The 15,368-nt window shown below is 40.2% G+C and overlaps 1 protein-coding gene across 1 annotated transcript in view; it reads right to left on the minus strand.

Moving 5' to 3' along the window:
• LOC135710876 (obg-like ATPase 1) overlaps nt 1-12,013 on the minus strand; it is a 90,584-nt gene extending 78,571 nt beyond the window's left edge. Inside the window, exons 1-3 of the mRNA XM_065233583.1 lie at nt 11,907-12,013; nt 11,352-11,541; nt 3,955-4,011 (exon numbers count right to left, since the gene is read on the minus strand). Of these exons, the coding sequence (XP_065089655.1) occupies nt 3,955-4,011; nt 11,352-11,536 (242 nt within the window). The 5' untranslated portion in view covers nt 11,537-11,541; nt 11,907-12,013. The remainder of the gene's footprint in view (nt 1-3,954; nt 4,012-11,351; nt 11,542-11,906) is intronic.
• Between the last annotated feature and the right edge of the window lie 3,355 nt (nt 12,014-15,368).

A 15,368-nucleotide genomic window follows, 5' to 3' on the forward strand; every position in this document is an offset into this window, starting at 1 on the left:
TCGATCTGGCTCGACAGTTTGATTACGACATCGTAGAATGAAATTGAATATAAAAAATCTCCCCGGCAAGTTGAAATTTGCTGATGTCTGTATGTGCGTCTGTGGACGCGTTTCATCTAGGCAAGCTTTTTTCGAGAAGGCTTATCCGATAAATACGGTTGATACCTGCGTGTCGTATAATCCCGTTTTTTTTATGTCATGTTTACAATGTATCCCAAGAAGACCAATTGGATTTGGTCCCTTTAAATTTGTGCACGGCCGATGAGATCAAGCCCTATAATTTGGGTTTATTCTTAATCACAAAAAGTGCAGGAACTCAGCGTTGAGTAAAGTATCCCCCCCCCCATAGGCGCCGGTGGTGTAGTGGTAGGTGTGATTGCCTCTCACCCTAAAAGGCCTGGGTTCAATCCCAGTCGGCGCCGCCGGGATTTTCTGAGGCACAACATTTCTGATCACGTCTTCCTTCGGAAGGGAAGTAAACCCGTTGGTCCCCGGTTCATGAGTTGATGGGTCGATAGGTAGGGTACAGGTAAGGGAACTGCCTTCCTGGCGTCGGTATCATTGGTACTCAGTACGGAAAACAAGATCGACGAAATTTTACCTAGTCTAGTAGTAGTGCCAATAGACCGAGAAAATCCAATCGTTACTATTATCATATTCTGGCATTTTTTCTTTGAAAAAGCGTGAAAAAGCTGGAAAAACATGAAGCAAATTTTTCTGAATTCTTGCACTTCTTGCGATTTATGAGTCAAGTAGAATCACATTTGGGTTGATCTCGTTAGCCGTGTACCGCGAGTTTTTCCATCTTTCTGCACACGTTATTTCTAAACAATGACAATTTCAGTAAGATCTACTAATTTCCATTAGAAGTAGGGCTACCCGATATTGAGGAAACAAGATTGTAACTGACAACACAACAAATTAACATTCGTATTCAGGTTGATGTTGTTTACTCGTCATATTGTCAGTCACAACTTCGTTTACTTAATTTTGGCGGATATGAGTAGATCATACTCATATTTGGGTTGTTTCTAAATAGCGTAAATCCTGCGCTATTTTGCCCATACATCTAAACATCTATACATCTAAAGCGGACGTTACACATGTCAATAGAATGAATTTTTCTATTTTAAAAATCTTGAAATGCTACAATCTTGATAGCGGCGCCGGTGGTGCAGTGGTAAGCGTGATTGCCTCTCACTTCAAAAGGCCTGGGTTCAATCCCAGTCGGTGCTGCTGGGATTTTCTGAGGCATAACATTTCTGATCACGCCTTCCGTCGGAAGGAAAGTCAAGCCGTTAGTCCCCGGTTCATGAGATGATGGGTCGATACGTAGGGTCCAGATGTCCAGTACGGAAAACAAGATCGACGCAAAACAAATCAAAGAAAAAAAATCTTGATGTGTTTTGTATCTTTCAAACAGTCTGAAAATACAAAACATTAAGTACCAGTTATGAGAGACAAATCTGTTACCGGCTGAAATTTTCCTTAATGAAGTAACTATCAGAATTCCCTAGAAATTGTTTTTTTTTTTATGCCCGAGATTACGAAAACCTTTATCTGGACATTGGACATAATACAGAACTTTTACTGGAAGTTTAGTCGAATTGCATGCAATAATCTTTATTTCTGTAATTACGCTTTTCAAATATCAAAATATCCAGTTGACTCTTCGACTCACAAACTGTAATCAACCACTTTTTGGGTTTTCTAAAATGGTTTTTTTATTGATTTGACAAAAAATATGTTTAATTAACCTTCGTATCTGTAACCATGTGCCATGGTTAATTAAACAAATAGAAAGTGAAACTAATATCCCTTCCAACGAGAAATCAGAACATCTGAACATCAGAAGTACATTCTAAAGGTTCCAAGTTTATTCAAAGCTAAAATAATAATATTTGTTTAGTGAAAAATACGATTTGGGTCTCGGATTGAATTCATGTTGTTTGAAAGAAAAAAATAAGATTATTTATCGTAATTAATAAACATAAAAAAAAAATATTGCAAAATACATTCACTTTATTTGAAAAATCTGTAATCTGTATATACAGATATCTGTATCAAACTATTGAAAAAAATATGTATGAATACAGATAAATCTGTATATGTGGCATCACTACAACGAGCTCATATTTTCAAAAAAATCTTCAATTGGGTTACACTGAGGCAAGTTTGTTGAATTGCGGTTTTTGGTACATATGGGATATTTTGATTTCCAAGAAGGTTAGTGTTTGCTTAGCATAATACAATGATTCTTTATGCAGTTAAAGCACGTAGTTTCCAACTGCGTGATATTTTTGAAGAAATGGAGTGTTTGAAGACTGATTTTGGTACACTTCTTGGTTGATCGCCAAACCGCTAGGCTTGAACCATGGCTTAAAAATTCCTCCCTCCGATATGGCGATATACAGCATCACTTTCTGTTCAAACTTGTGTTTGAACTTGAATCTTACATTTGGAGATGTTGTAAAACTATTATCTGAATAATATCGATCATTTCCAGGAATGTGAGTTTTTGAGAGAGGAAAGTAACTTTCATCATCCAAAATTTTCCTGAGTAATTTCTTGGGTTTTCAAGTTCGAAATTTGTTGATCGGTGTATTCTGGAGGTCTTGATTTCTTTTGACAAACTATTCCAATCCTTTTGGGGTAGAGGTGCGTGCACTTGAATTTTTTCGCGGCGTCCCGCTGACTTATCGAATCTTTGTTGTTGAACGTATTGTGTAGCGATCGAAATCCTTTTTTGTTCATTATTTTGGCTGGTTTTCCACTACCCCTCTTCCGAACTGTTGACAACAGTAGAAATTGGTACATTCTCTGATTTGAAATGATTCACCGTAAATTATTTCACACGATTCTCGTGTGTTTTGTCCAATGATAATACGGAAAATTGGGCTGATTGATTATTAAACTTTATTGGTTCGTCAAATATTGTTGCAATATAATAAGATTGTGCTTAAAGTATGTAGATAACAACAAAGCAGGTTAAGTATAAAGTCATAGAGCTCTAGTTGTAAGCTAAGAAGAAGAAAGTGATTTAAATACACTTCGCACTACGTAAATCTTATATCAGCTCCACATAGATAAGCCACAATTATATCTTAAAATTATTGTCATGTTAGGAAATAAACGTGAAGACATAAATTACTTGATTCTTGAATTATGATTTGAACTCCAATTCAAACAAGCAATTGCTGTTTAATTGAGCAGTGCAGAAACTGAGCCCAATAAAAATAAAAATATCCATTAAGGCCTCATATCTCTGGATAATATCAAAAACGAGATTATACTGTGGGTTTTGATTTGAAAATTGATTTACTGCAAATATTAAAACATTTTTAACTATAATATTTGTTAATTTATTATTTAATATTTGTTTGAATTTTGAGAAATGTAAAATTTAAAATCTCAAAATTGAGCTGAAATGCTAATTATTAAACCGGCTAGTATTTCGAACAATTTTACCTGGTATCTCACTTTACGGCAGGTGCTTCCAAAAATTTGGTATTGTGTAATCGTAAAATTGAATATATTTGTAGTTCTGTGACTAAGGTTGCAGCTCAATTGACCTTTAAACAACAAAGTTACATCATGTCAAAGTTGACCAATTCGTTTTAAAATCGGCATGCCCTGCTATTATTTATATCGAACAGCACTGTAAGTTTGTTTTCCCAAATTCAGTGGTGCTAGGTTGTGTACGAAAATATTAGTTCTAGAAAAAACCTTGCTTATTCACTGCAGTCCATTGCAAGAACTTATATTACATTTGTTGTAAGAAAACAAGCAGAGGATCTAAGAAATCCACCCTTACATTTGATGTTCATGCCATTCTTTTTATGCGTTTTTGGACATGTTACGTAAGTGTCATCATTCATGAAATGGTTTTAACTTTGATAAGGAAGCATACGAGCTTTTGAACAACACCAACTAAACCGACCAAAATGTACTCACCTTGCTGGTTTGTGGTACTCGCACAGGTAATCGAACCTAGCATCGGGCACCGGAACTCTGAAAGTAAAGACAAAGAAAACGGAAAATAATGTTTAAAAACTTGAAATATTTTTTTCCAGCTACAATTCAAATTATGTATCATTAAGTTGGCACCAGCAGCAACGAAACTGGTTCCACATGGCAGGCGCGGGATCGTCGAACGGAACGCGCAGAGGAAACTAACCGATCGATCCGAAACCGCCAAGGGCCATTTATCGCTCCCGGGTTGACCGCCGTTTACAAGTCCCTTTCCTTTCAGCAGGAGACCATTACTTTCATTAAACTTTTGAATTGCGGATCGGAAAATGTCTTTCATAATTGGAGTTTAATTTTTGCTAAAAGTGCATCCTCGCACATTCACCCGAAACGACGGCTCATTGCGAATTCCGATGGGTAGTAATTTGCGTATTCCAGTAGCACGCAGGCAAACATGTATGGTATGCAGAAACCTGCCGGGTGGTGACAATTGGTTTTGGAGAGCCGTCTCGCTCCATATGCTTGTAGAGCTGGAGGTAGGAACGGTTGCTCTTCCTCGAGACATCATTAATGTCGGCCATTCGCAAGGGAAAAAAATGGGGCCTTATTTTGTTTTAAGGACCATTCGCTAATGGCCGCGGCGGTCGATGCCAGTATCAGTAGCTAGATGGGGGATAGTGTTCAGTGTGTTTTCTGCACCGTCTTGCATTTTATTATCTCTTGACACGTCACGGTCGCCATTGGTCACTGCGGGCATTATTTTGATGAAATGTCGAAAGAGAACGGGTAGTAGTGAATTTGGTCTTTGGAAAATATGGTTAATCAGCATGTAGATAGAAATTATTTATTTATTTCGATGTAGTGTTGGATTTTTTCCTGAGGATCGTGAAGAGCTGATGGGGGTTAAATACCCATGTTAAGGTGATTCCTTGTAGAGTCCACAAATGGCCGCCACGTAGGCTAAAGATGAACTTCCTCTTTGTATTTTCAATTACACAAATCTCGGAAATTAATGCCCCTGAAATTGAAATTGCTGCTTCATGTATGCTGCAGTACAGCAAACGTGGAGTAACAGTTTCATTGTGGTACGTCTCGTGGAAGCTGAAATGTGTGCACTTAAAGTTTCGAAGTGGTTACGAGAATAAGGATCTCACAGCGAAACACCTTAAGCAAAATCCAAATTTAGGATTAGGCTATTGGCAAGGTAAATACGACCCCGTTACGTGGGTAGATCACTTTTTCGTGGTACGTTACGGGATGTGAGATCTACCACTGATTTCTAGCCCTGAATACTTCAAACTAGGGGAACACAAGGACCTGACACTCCGCCATCTTTTCGTAGTCAGCATAAAAACGTGGACACATATAAATCTAAGCGGGTCCAGATCGTGTGTCAGCGGATGTTCGCTATGGTTACTTGTGAGATAGGCGTGGCTCCTCGTTGGGGTAACAGGATTTTTCAGTAATTAAAGGAACACATCTTAGTCCTGGTTGCTGACATCAAATGTTTCCACTATGGGATTTCACAAATTTGACAGTACCCTCTTGCGGCTGTATCGCATATTTTATAACTGTCGCTTACACCGCATGTGTTTGTTTTGCGTTGGGTGTGTGTGAATGAAAAATAGCATAGTGAACTTTGATGAATTTCAGTGATTTTTTCAGCCCTGGTTTAAACTGCACCACCTAGCGAATACATTCAGCTGACGTTGAAGAAAGTGACTTCGATGACCAGATGAACGTCGTTGAAGTACATTATAAAAATCAACGGTCCCATGTGGCTTCCCTGAAGTATACCTGATGTGGCGAAGAAGCTAGCTGATCTGCAATCTCCTATGGCAACCTTTAATTGACGACCGGTAAGATATGATAGAAACCAACTTAGAAGATTACCGCATACACCGAGCCTGCCGAGTTTAGCAATCGCAACTTGTCGAATGCTGCGGATAGGTCTGAATAAATAACGTCCGTTTGAACCCGATCCGACATGCTTTCGGTTATACCCGAAGTGAGACACAGAAGATTGGTGGTTGTAGAGCGACCGACAGTAAACCCATGTTGATCAGCACTTAAATACTGCTTGCAATGGGACAGCAACGGTTCCATAATCACTAGCTCGAATAGCTTCGAAACGGCACTTAACAATGTAATTCCTCGATAGTTATCCACAGCTCGTTTCCTTCCTTTTTTGTGGACGGGAAATATGTGGAGAGAGACATGCGGAACAGGCGATGAAGCGGAAATAACAGGCTAGCAATATGTCTCTTCAAAAATATAGATGGAACTCCATCAGGGCCAGTATTGAAGGATAGCTTGAGTAGAGTCGCGGCCTTGGAAATCATCTCAGCATTAACATCAATTGCAAATAATTAACATCAATTTGAAAATAATCGATTCACCGATTTAATCAATCATTTTAAATCGATCTTTTGAATCAATTCATTTTTCAAAATGGCACAAAAAATGTTTCAAATATAATGGGTCATAGGAACACTTTGGTGCAAATTAAGCCAAGTTCAGTCTAGAGTTGATATTACGTTACATAAGCTATATTGTTATGGAATTTCACCTATAATAGTCATTTAGTGTGATGATTGATATCCTTTAGAAATAAATTGTGTAGTACGTACATCACTGCTGTTCATTAAATTAGGTGTAGGTAAAATAAATACGAAAATTTAGGTTATGCTCATTCAACTTCATTTTATTCGACTTTAAAGTTTACCTTTGGTAGTGTAATAAAAATTAAGTAATTGCACGAGAAAACTCAAAGTTAAAACATTAATGACTCACTCATTCAAATCAAATATAAAATATGCCTGGTCAGTGAAATAGATGTGTTGCATAAAACTATAGTATAGAAAGCTTGAAAATAATCGTATCAGTTTTATTAGACTAATGACGCTTAGTAACCGCTGTGCCCTCCATTGTTAAGTAGAACCAAGTTCAATCTTCTTGGCATTGACTCAACCAAGCACTGACAAGCTTCATTTGGTACAGCATACCACTCTTTTTGAACTGTGGTCCATAGTTGATCCTTATTTGAAAGACCTTGGCCAGATAAGTTTCTTTTAAGCTATTTCCATAAATTTTCGATGGAGTTGATGTCAGGAGATTGGCTAGGCCATGAAATAACCGACACTTTGTTTGTTCGAAACCATTCCTTTACATACTTAGAATTGGGTTTCGGATCGTTGTCTTGCAGAAAATCACAGGAGTGGAACTTCGATTCAGAAAGTGGCTCCACTTGTCATTTGCGAACACTAGCGCACCTAGCGGTAGAAGGCATCTCTGCCTGCAGTTAAGATAGGCAGCATGCTATGATAGTGTGAGTGCACATAGAAAGCCCGTGTGGAACGCTACCACCTCGACTACCACACACATCGCTTGTTGAGCAGAAAAACGAACCACTTTTTGATTCACCGATTTGTTTGCACTTCCCCTTCTTGTCTGTGCTCCAACCCGCCACGGACAGCTACAAGGACACCTCAACCAGTAGATTAACGGCTGTTGCTAGGATTCCGATCGCAACGAAAGACCTCGTAGTCACGACCGAAGACTTGACTGGAAAGCGTTCAATAATCGAGCCACGTTTCGCACAGGACAATTACATCGTATCAACAATCCGATACAGCTAGGCGGTACTCTTTAACAACAGAATTCATTCCACCGGCGTTTTGGTAGAAGATCACGACGTCCTGCTTGTGGCAAGGAATCAAACGACAGCTCTCCCTGGAAATCACAGATACATCAGGCAATAACTGACCATCATCAAGCCTGATTGAATACTCGCCATAGTGAGTGGGTTGGAAGACCCCCTCTCCACATCCGACAGCAGATCCGGAACGACTATGATGAACGAAGGCTGCTGATGGCATGACTGAGACGAAGGGATTGGTGGCTTCCATGGGGCTTTCTATGGCGTGTTCCTGGTTCCCAGGATTGGGAGTTACAGAGGCATAATCACAATGACTAACATAGTTTGAATTGTTGAAAATTTGATCGGCATCAGGCAGTGAATAGTCCATATATTGATTGTACTCCTGATTCATATCCAGCCACAGGTCCAGGACGACTGTGCTGAGCGCTGGCAGGAATCGGCACGACTGGGCTCGAGGAACCAGGCGCTTCCAAAGAGCGGTATATTGTGCATCCCGGAGATGAATTAGGATTGTTCGAACAGTAAGGCGGATGTTGTGAATGAGCAGTATCAGATGTGCTTCTCAACTGGAAACAGCCGGCAGATGCTTGAGGCGTTGCACTGGTACACGGAAGCTGATCAGGAAAATTACTGTAACTAATCTATGCATACTTGGGTTGACGAAACTGGTGTTACCAATAAAAATAACTATTTTGAAACCCTGGAGCGCGCCTGGGAAGAGCTAGATCCATAGCACCTAAAGAACCTAGTAGAAAGCATGCCGAAGTGCCCGCATCAGGTCCTGAAGGCCAAAGGAGGACACATTAACTATTAAAATGCTTTTCTTTTACTTTAATTTATCTTTTCTGGAGCCAAAATGAAGTCGGCACTGTTTTTTGTCACTTTTTTTTCCATACAAATTGATTTTGTTTTCTTTGAGTAAAACTATTTTTTTAGTATTCCATGAGTCATACTTTAAAAAAATATAAAAAATAACATATCAAAAAAGATTACACCTTCCGTTCGAAAACACCAAGGGCGCGTTGGTTCTCCACGAGCATACTCCAGGTCTCGTGGCCGTAGAGGACCACCGGTCTAATCAGCGTCTTGTAGACAGTCAACTTCATGCAGCGGCGAATTTTATTCGACCGGAGCGTCCTCCAGAGCCCAAAGTAGGCACGAGTCCCTGCCATAATGCGTCTTTGAATTTCACTGCTGGTATCATTTTCGGCGGTCACCAGTGAGCCTCATCGACCACCTCGATTTCGTCACCGTCAATCTGAACTTGGGGTGGGAGGCTAGCATTATCTTCCCTAGAACCTCTTCCTTTCATGTATTTTGTATTTGATGCGTTGATGGCAAGTCCAATCCGCCTAGCCTTCAGTCTGATGTACGTTTCCGTCATCGTCTCCAAGTTCCGTGCCATGATGTCGATGTCATCGGCGAAACCAAGAAGCTGGATGGTCTTCCTGAAGATCGTGCCACTCGTGTCTATCTTTGCTCTTCTGATCACACCTTCTAACGCGATGTTGAATAGCAGACACTGGCCGTAACCCCCTTCGAGATTCAAAGGGACTCGAGAGTGACCCCGATACTCGTACAACGCACATCACTCGATTCATCTTCGCCTTGACCAATCGCGTCAGTTTACCGGAAATCCGTACTCGTACATAATCTGCTATAGCTGATCTTGATCGATTGTGTCGTATGCGGATTTGAAATCGATGAACAAATGATGTGTGGGCACGTTGTATTCGCGGCATTTCTACAGAACCTGCCGAATCGCGAAAATTTGATCCGTGGTAGCGCGGGTACCCATGAATCCCGCCTGGTGTTGCCCCACGAACTCTCTTGCAAATGGTGACAGGTGGCGGCATAGAATTTGGGAGAGTACCTTGTAGGTGGCGCTCAGCAGTGTGATCGCGCGGTAGTTGTAGCAATCCAACTTGTCGTCCTTTTTGTAGATTGGGCACTCGACACCTTCCATCCACTCCTCCGGTAATATCTCCTCCTCCCAAATCTTGGCAATTACCCAGTGCAGCGTTCTAGCCAGTGCTTCACCACCGTATTTGAATAGCTCACTTGGTAGTTGATCTACACCAGTTGCTTTGTCGTTCTTCAGCCGACCGATCTCCTCCTCAACTTCTTGAAGATCAGGGGCCGGTAGCCTGTCGTCTTCTGCGCGTGCGCCAAGGTCTGTTGCCGTGCCACCTTCGTTTTCTGCTGCATCACCGTTGAGGTACTCGTCATAGTACTGCTTCCACCTCTCAATCATCTCACACTCGTTCGTGAGAAGGTTACCGTCCAAGTCCGTGCACTATATGCACAGGTACTATATCACGCGGTACGTAAAATCATGCATGTTCAATCGAGGGGAATATTATAATACAAATAAAACATAAATCTGAGGACAGTAGCCACCATCCAGGATCTGATCCAGGTGCTCCGGAAGTCATTATGAACTAACGGTCCTATATTGCATAGACTGCGACCGTCCGGGATCTAATCGAGGTTCTCCGGAAATCATTCCAGACCAATAAACCAGGCTAAAATATTTCATAGAGGGCTACAAATTAAATCACCATAGCAAATCCACGTGAATATTACAATGCCAATCGAACAGGAAATTATGGACACTGCGGGATCTGATCCAGGTTCTTTGGAAGTAATTTTTGAACTATTGGTCCTGGCTAATATATTCCATAGAGCGCAACATATCAAATCAACATAACAAACCCAAGTTACATAATGATCTCAAAAACTGTTACGGGAATCCGCAAACACGATTCTAAGTCCTCGTCTCACAAAGATGAACGAGAAGAGAACAATCCGCGGGCTTGATGCGAAGCCTGTTTCTAAACTCGTTGCGGGCTGTACGTTGGGCAGGCCTGGTTTGCTGCCCATTATAATCGCATATCAGTCCCATCTTTGGTTGATTTCTTATCCATATGTGACTGTTATGCGATCATGAATAGTGTACTGATAATGAAGTTTTAATTTGTGAGTTCTAGGATTTAAAAGTTTAACAACACACCAAAATCTAATATTTTAGAGACGATTTTTCCTAATAAAAATTAAGAATATTTCAAAGCTCTCGGAAGAATTGCTCATGTTTAATGAGCATTTCTTTCAAGAACTTTGGAATGTTTCTAATTTTTAGTATTTGGATGTTGATGCGAATTTTTTAAACATTCAAACAAATCAGAATTGCTATGAGTTTTCTACAATTCAGTCTATTTTCAAACGATTCGGGCTAGTAGTGGCATTCGGGAAAGTGTCATTCGCGATAGTGACATTCGGGCAAATGATATAGAATCCCACGATTAGTGTTGTTTTTTTCTCTTATCATTCATCCTGGGAAAGGCCCATGCATTTCATAGCATCCCTTCCACAGGATGAATGATAACAGGTTCCTTCACAAACGCGAAGCTCGATTTTCGTGTGCATCGAGAAGTATACTAATTGTAGGACCGCACTTAATTAGGGCCTTTCTCTGATGTTGGAATTGGAATGAGGATATTTTCCATTGAAGCACCCGTTCAATCGAAGCCTGAACCCCATCAACTCGGGGCCTTTAATTAAATGTCCTGTAATTGTCGGCGGAAGGAGAGCGAAACGTAAAAACGTTCGAATTTTCGCCTTTGATATGCAAATGGGACACACCGAAATTTTAAATTATTTCCTATGGGTAGTTGAAGTGTAATTAAGCAAGCCAATCAATTGGCCATCGCTGGAGACGTACCTGTTCTCGTTGGGGTCGATCGTGCAGAAGGGGAAGTTTTCCGCTGGTGCTGCACTCTTGGTCAACACGTTGAAGAAGGTCGACTTGCCAACGTTCGGCACACCGACGATACCGATGCGCAGATTGGTACCGATACGGCCAATCATGGGTTTCACTTCCGGTTCCTGGTTCTTCTTGGGTGGCATGTTTGCTGCAAAGATGAAATGAAACGGAGTTTGGATGATTGTTGGTCTCTAATAGTTGCAAGAATTGTGTAAATCAAATCTATGGATATGCAAGACACCGGCATAAGAAGCATTTCACTGGAAATTAAACTATGTTGCGTCTAAAAATGCCGGAAAGGTCAATGTCACATTGGTGCCGGCATCTATTGATACCATAAATGGAATTCATAAGCCGGGTCCGGAACAATCCGGATGGACGCAAGCACATCTAACCTTACAATGAACGAAAACAAAACACCATCAATTTGTCCTAAGTTTCCGCTAAATTTATCAGAAACCCAAATTGTATCTTCATTCCGTTCTTTTGCTCACTTCAACTGGTGATAATTACCTGTCTAAAATGCTAGTTTTCACCACAAAATCACTAATAAAGCGAAACTTTTACGCAGTCGGTATATTCGCGATACCTTTCGTCGTCGGAAAGGAAACAAACGTGGATCGCTCTATTTTGAGTTTTTGACGTTTCTCCTGTGTTTCGTCGTTTCTGGCGGTGTTCATTTTACCATCTGATGAGGAACTCACATGTGAGCGGCTGCTTGCATGGGAAATGAATTAATGATACTTGGGGGGTGCGTGGATTTGAAATTATGCTGCAACGGATGCAATGCGATTAAATAGAAAATTTCATTTAATGATCAACTCGAGTTTGGGATTAAAGAAAAAAAAAACGATTCTCAATATTTAAATCAGTTTGCTATTGCCGATCTAACGATAGCGCTCGTGGCGAATAGGAGAAATAGAAAATTGATGATGGTCTTAAAATTTTGCACGTTGAGGTATAGAAAAGGAATCTTGAAAAGCATTTATTATCCGAAAAAAAAAAAATAATATTTGTTATTTTTTTAAAAGCTGCTACGGAAGAAGAAACCTCAAAAGGTATCCGATAGAGGTATAATTTTAAAATTTTATGTTTTTTCTTAATTTTCGTTTAGCTCTTTAGATCTGAACTTTTCTAACCTTGTATGCACAACCAAATTTATAGCAAATACTTTATTCGTTAAATAAAAGCGTTTTTAAAATATTCTCCCATACCTCGCCGTGCAAAATTATGATACCATCATCAGTTTTCTAGTTCTTCTATTTGCCACAAGTGGCGCTTTATGCTATCGTTAGATTGCCAATTGCTTCGAGTTTATTCTCAGATGCGACCAGATCCGATGCAGTCCAATGAATGCAATTATTAGGGATACCGCTGAAAAATGAGCTCAAGCTTACCCCTGGTTTATTTTCGGTCTTTAAATAATTTTCTGAACATTAAAATATCCACTTTTACACATTTTCCCAATACTTCTCCAATGGTCTCACCAATCCGAATAACCCAGAGAGAAAGTCACTTCTGCTCTGTTGTATGAGAAATTTTTAAAAACTGCTGGAACATAGCGCTGAGTACCTGCAGTTTTTAGAAATTTCTCATACAACTGAGCCGAAGTGACTTTCCTTCTGGGTTATTCTGAATGGCCGTATATTGACTGTGAACAGATAAAACGTGTTAAATAAATACCTTTAAACCTTTAATCTACGGAAGCATGGGACAAAATTAGTGCTAAAACACGTATATATCGCAGCGTGCAAAAGCGGAATCGATTCTATGGACCTTTTCCATTAAGAAATCATATATTTCATAGATAACATATTTGGTATTTCAGCGGTAGCCAATTTTTAATCCTTGATAATACCGAAGACAACATATCAAGAAGACTGGCAACTATTCCATTTTCTCAAACGACCGGCATGAGACTGACACAATCGTGTCATCTGCCGCTCAAAGGTAAATGCTCCGAACGAATTGGATAGCAAAGGTTCCATCCACAGAAGAAAGGTTTGTGCATTTGCTCATTTTTCTATGTGTTGCTTCCACCTTCGCTCGAGCACAGCGCTACTGTGTCTGTCGCTCGAATTCAGCCAAAGTTGCCAGTCTTCTTGATATGCTGTCTTCGATAATACCCTGCTTTTACCGACTAGGCTATCTGAGGCTCCTAAAAAATTGTACCTATTGAAATAAAAAAAAAACTTGGATCATTATTCATCATAAGAAAGTTTGTCCAAAAGAAGAATGGTTTGTACTAAGAACGACACTTTGTTGCAAAAATATCGATTTGTAATCACGGTTTGGCAAAGTTACCAAACAAACGGAAAACCATTCTCAAATCTCATTCATAGCGGTAAGCTCCATCGAGGATATCCAACAAACAATTCAGAGTCACCAATAAGCATATATATTGAATAAATGCTGTGCAACAGTGTACAATGCTGAATAAAACGAGCTGTCGAATTATGTGGTGAAAAAGCTCATTGAGATCGATAGATGTATATTTATTCCTCTGTTTGCTCTGATCTGATTAATTTACTTATTAAAAGCTGTAAAAGAGTTAAATGTCATACCGATTCAACGCCAGAAGTTTGATCTAATAACATACTAAATAAGTGTTATTTGTACATACAGTGACACTTTAATTCGACTGTTTTCAATTGATTTAATAACATGCTTTATTAAACGTCTAATAAATGTTCTCTAGCTCCATTATTAGATTTCATTGCATTGCTTTACAATATCGCTGAATAAAAGTGAATACAGTCAGCATAATAGCTCTTATACCACTATGCGTCCATGTTGTAATCACATGATTTGTAAATGCTTTATAAACGACGAATTAGATTCATTATTCGATAACACTGGTTCAGTCGAAATCAGTAGAGTAGTGGTTACCGTTTTTGCTTTCCAAGAAAATGGTGTCAAGGTCCAGCATAAAACCATGCAACCCTCGTGCAAGAGAGGTTGTGTCACCGTCCCATTCAGTTTCACCCAAATACATCTCTCCCAGATAAGTTGTGATTTCAGAATTATACGCCTCCACTATAAATCTCGATGAACATTTCAAATGGTCCTATCTTGATAGATTTTCTCCATCGACTTTCTCTTTTGATAACCACTGCTATGCAAACAGATTTTGCGTTATTTTTACCACATAGGAAATGGATCTAATGTCAGCCTAAATGCCCCTAATTTGGGCCCATACATAAATTCAGCAATCGACTAAATTTTCAATAGCGACCAAAAATATCCATCAGTGCCGTCCCAATGACGGGTTCATCTAGATAAAATTGATAAATAGCATTTTCCCTATGCCCAATGGAAAATTTTTGAGATGAATCCTGTGACACATGGCCATATTGACATAAGTTCCTGGGATCATGAAATCCAGTTCTGTCGACCCTAGTCAGGCAAATTAAACATACTGCATGTAAAATCATAGGATAGTTCTGGATTATGATTAGGAATGATATATTCGAAGGTATCACCTTACCTTACCAATCAGGCTAAGGCTTTGCTGATCTCTGCTGTCCGAAGAAGTCGTCTCCATTCTACTCGATCCATGGCCACAGTTCGCCAACCTCGTAGTCTGCGAAGGGTCCGCAGGTCACCTGCTACTTGGTCGATCCACCTTGCCCGCTGCGCGCCTCTTCTTCTTGTTCCTGTTGGGTCGCTTTCTAGAACCATTTTCACTGGGTCGTCGTGCGGCATTCTTACGACGTGCCCAGCCCACCGTAGTCGCCCAATTTTTGCAATGTGGACGATGGATGGTTCTCCCAGCAGCTGGTGCAATTCGTGGTTCATTCGCCTCCTCCACGTTCCGTCATCCATCTGCACTCCACCGTAGATGGTACGCAACACCTTCCGTTCGAAAACACCAAGGCGTTGGTCCTCCACGAGCATAGTCCAGGTCTCGTGGCTGTAGAGGACCACCGGTCTAATCAGCGTCTTGTAGACAGTCAACTTCGTGCGGCGGCGAAT

The sequence above is a fragment of the Ochlerotatus camptorhynchus genome, unplaced genomic scaffold, assembly GCF_037179485.1.
Source record: "Ochlerotatus camptorhynchus isolate MF236.1 unplaced genomic scaffold, CSIRO-AGI_Acam_v1.1 ptg000404l, whole genome shotgun sequence".
Lineage (NCBI taxonomy): Eukaryota > Metazoa > Arthropoda > Insecta > Diptera > Culicidae > Ochlerotatus > Ochlerotatus camptorhynchus.